This window comes from Frankliniella occidentalis, unplaced genomic scaffold, assembly GCF_000697945.3.
Source record: "Frankliniella occidentalis isolate FOCC.00 unplaced genomic scaffold, Focc_3.1 Scaffold2, whole genome shotgun sequence".
Lineage (NCBI taxonomy): Eukaryota > Metazoa > Arthropoda > Insecta > Thysanoptera > Thripidae > Frankliniella > Frankliniella occidentalis.
This window is the reverse complement of record NW_026267132.1, coordinates 1448056-1451788: the sequence shown is the minus strand read 5'-3', so window position 1 is coordinate 1451788 and position 3733 is coordinate 1448056. Positions and strand designations below refer to the sequence as shown.

General features: G+C 35.6%; 3 protein-coding genes across 5 annotated transcripts in view; 2 read left to right on the top strand and 1 right to left on the bottom strand.

The window, feature by feature from the left end:
• Positions 1-1538, top strand: part of LOC113218264 (uncharacterized) — an 11080-nt gene extending 9542 nt beyond the window's left edge. For both annotated transcript variants that reach the window (XM_052265369.1, XM_052265373.1), the window contains 4 exons: positions 59-144; positions 238-389; positions 500-762; positions 848-1538. In XM_052265369.1, coding sequence (XP_052121329.1) covers positions 59-144; positions 238-389; positions 500-762; positions 848-1386 — 1040 coding nt within the window. In that variant the 3' untranslated portion in view covers positions 1387-1538. The remainder of the gene's footprint in view (positions 1-58; positions 145-237; positions 390-499; positions 763-847) is intronic.
• LOC113218294 (uncharacterized) overlaps positions 1-3727 on the bottom strand; it is a 20703-nt gene extending 16976 nt beyond the window's left edge. For both annotated transcript variants that reach the window (XM_052265356.1, XM_052265365.1), the window contains exon 1: positions 1857-3727. The gene's annotated coding sequence lies outside the window, so the exon portion shown is untranslated. The remainder of the gene's footprint in view (positions 1-1856) is intronic.
• The window catches only part of LOC113218265 (protein starmaker-like), a 14025-nt gene that overhangs the window by 1810 nt on the left and 8482 nt on the right, over positions 1-3733 (top strand). The gene's annotated exons all lie outside the window — the stretch shown is intronic.

Sequence of the window (3733 nt, the reverse complement as noted above, 5' to 3'; positions counted from 1 at the left end):
CTTTAAAATGTTAATTTGGTTCTTAAGTTGTTATTTTATCATTATTATTTTTTTCTAGTTTGGACCCAAACAACTTTAACACTACCACCAGTACTTCCTCCTAGTATGGAGTTGGCTTTGAAACCATTCTTTACTTTTACTCAGGTAATATTGCCATCAGACATAAATTATATTAATTAAATGTTGATCTAATCTAATGTGTAATGTGCTCTCTTAAAATTCTGTGTTATATATTAGGATCAGCAACAAGCTCAACAAGCAACAGAAGGAGACGAAGGTGCTATGAGCACGTCATCTCTTCGCCGTAAACTATTTTTCCAATCGGATTCTTCTCCATCTCCAGCTCCAGCCACTCCAATGCAACCTTCACATTTCAGCATTACTCATGGGTATTACTTTTTAGAACTTTCAACTCTCTGTAAATTAATTTGGTTTTCTATATCCATACATTTTGCATACTTGAAGATCAAAATTACTGTGGTTGTATCCTGTATTACAGATCTGTCAGTCATTCCTTGGTTCAGTTTCAAGGGCGTAGTTTTGGCACTCCCCTACCTGGTAACAACCAAATTCAGTCACCACCAGGCATTTCCCCTGTACACAGTGGAGTTACCCCAATGAGACGAGTCAAATCAGCTACAAGACTTGACTTCACTCGAGACACAGATGACATGTCAATTGATGTTTCTATAATACAGAACCCACCAAGTACTCCCAGGCAAACTCATTTGATAGCCCAGGCTGGGGCTTGTTCTCCTCTTGGTGAGCTTCACTGCATTGTTAATAGTATTGAAAACTTCTATTCTCTACCATACACTGTTCTATTAATTGTTTTTCTGTCTCAAAGGAACTGCACCTCTACATGACAAAGATTCCCCTGAAGTTGTGGAACTGGAACATTCACAAATTGGTGTAAAATGGGCCAAAAGAAATAAGAGAAATTCTCTCAATTGTTCTAGTGATGCCATGTCCATTTCCCAAACTTCTACTCCCGTGAAAACTAATGTATCCATGGATTTATCTTCAGCTCACAATATGATGGATATTTCACAAAGTAAACCTTCTAGTCAGACAGAGGGCTGGAGAGAAGGTGAACCATTGCCTGATGTCACTTATCAACATGAGGTGACTAACTTTTCATATTCACAGCATGCAGCATCATCTAATATGATGTCGCAGGATACTGGTTACGGAACTAGGTCTAGCTGTGATCCTGTTACTTTTCAGAGTGGAACTAATTCTATGTTTGGTTTGTCACTTACACGAGATAAAATGGGTTATGAGGATAGTTTAGCTACCTGGCCAATCAATCCCAATGTTGTTTCTTCCACACCAACTAAGACATTGGGTACCAGAATTTCAGAATATCAGCGTGACACTGCATGATTTAAATTATTCTTTGTAATTATTTTTATACCAATTAATTCTGGAGTTATGTGTAGCTTAATGGAGTGGTCAAAAACTTTCTCCAAATTAACTGCTTTGGCAGATGTTCTGGATTAAGAGCATTTTCGGGGGCATAAAAGGAATGCCTTGAACCTGCTTATTTTTATTATCTGTAACTTAGGCATCTGGTTAATAGCCAAACCTTGTTACTCGTTCTTTACCTCCATCATCATCTTCTATCGGAGGTGGAAGAACGAGTATTGTGCTCAGTACGGTTTAATTTATACCCCACTTTCAGCTCAGACACCACAGCACGTACAGTTTATTGCATATAACCAAATTACAGGTCTTGACCCAGTAACCAATCAATAATAGAACTTTTTTTTCACTTTGTATACATTTTTAATAACAAATCACAATTTTATATATAGCACACTACGAATTTGAGGTTAAACACCATTCTACCTTACCTTATTTCAACTATACACAACATTTTCGGTAATTTTCTTTTAATAGAAGTTTTACATACAATTTTTTTAAATTTAATATAGTTTATCTCATGAACTATAATTAATTTGATTTTATACTATAATAAAATAAAAATAATCAATCACACAACTTTGCCAAACTGCGCATGCGCAGGAAAAAATTTGACTATACATAACACTTTTGCTTTTTGTATTGTAATAGGAGTTTTACACACAATTGTTTTAATTATAATATGGTTTATTTAATAAACTGTGATAAATTAAATTTTATAATATAATAAGAAATAACATATCAAAGACACAACTTTCCTCAATTGCGCATGCGCAGCGAAATGAACGCCATCTCTTGACCAAAGATACTACTTCTATGACGAAAACCAAGTTAAGAAGAAATGAAGAAAAATACAAGAATAACCAAGACAACAAATATAACAGTATATTATAAACAGTAACATTGTTTTAAATAAGAAGCATAAGCTTTAATCATTAAAGAATTGAAAGAAGGCAAGTACGTGATCTATATGATCTACTACAAATTAATATAACAGTAATTATATAAACACATGTTTAAAATATAAATTTACAGACGGACGTGCGGTTCATAGGAAGATCAAACGATAGAGACGTCTTCGTTATCCTCATTTAGGCATTGTCTCTTAAAGTGATCATCAAAACGACACAAGATGAAGTACGTCTTTTTGTTGTCCCGGACAGCGTTTCCTTCCAACTCCAAACCTTAAAAGGGTACGTATTTTGTAAGAGCTACGTAATACAGTTCACACATTCAACTAAATATTCCATAACGGTTGACAAATAAATAAAAGCACCAGCGTAATTTCCTTTGCCCAGATACTATTATACCTAATATTTTATTCAATTTTCAGGAGGTGAAATCTTAGGCCACCTGCCTAAGAGGATGGTCACCTTCTCGTACAACTGTCCGACCTACCCCTCAAACTCCACCTCCATACCACTGGATAATTCATTGTCCTCATCAATGCATTCTCTCTCTAAAAATAGTCATCAGAACCACATGGGATGAAAAACGTCTTCTTGTTGTCACGAGCAGCGTTTCCTGCGAACTACAAACTTTAAGAGGGTACGTATTTCATCAAACTTACAAATTAACCCAAAACACCAACACTCCTTCCTTAGCTCTCATAAGCAGCAGCTAAATATTACCAAACAATTGCCAAATAAATAAAAACATCAGAATAGTTCTATAAACTACAAACTAATTTTTAATATTTTCTTCAATCTTCAGGAGATGAAATCTCAGGCTAACTACCTGAGAAAACTGGTCACCTTCTTCTACAAATGTATAAACTGTGGGGGACATGTTGCTGCTCTGTGTTCCATGGTGTCAAGCTCCAATTGAAGAAATACACCATGAACAGGATGGTCACCTTTTCGTACAACTGTTCAAGCTGTCCTTCAAACTCCACCTTCATACCACTGGATAACATGCTATTCAGAACTGCCTGAAAAAAACAAAGAGGACATGTTGCTGCTCTGTGTTCCATGGTGTCAAGCTCCAATTGAAGTGATACAACATGAACAGGATGGTGACTTTCTCGTAGAACTGTTCAAACTGCTGTTCAAACTCCACCTTCAGATGATCATCAAAACCACAGGGGATGAAAAACGTCTTTTTGTTGTCACGAGCAGCGTTTCCTGCGAACTACAAACTTTAAGAGGGTACGTATTTCATCAAACTTACAAATTAACCCAAAATACCAACACTCACACATTCAGCGTATTTTTCTTAGCTCTCATAAGCAGCAGCTAAATATTACCTAACAATTGCCAAATAAATAAAAACATCAGAATAGTTCTATAAACTACAAACTAATTTTTAA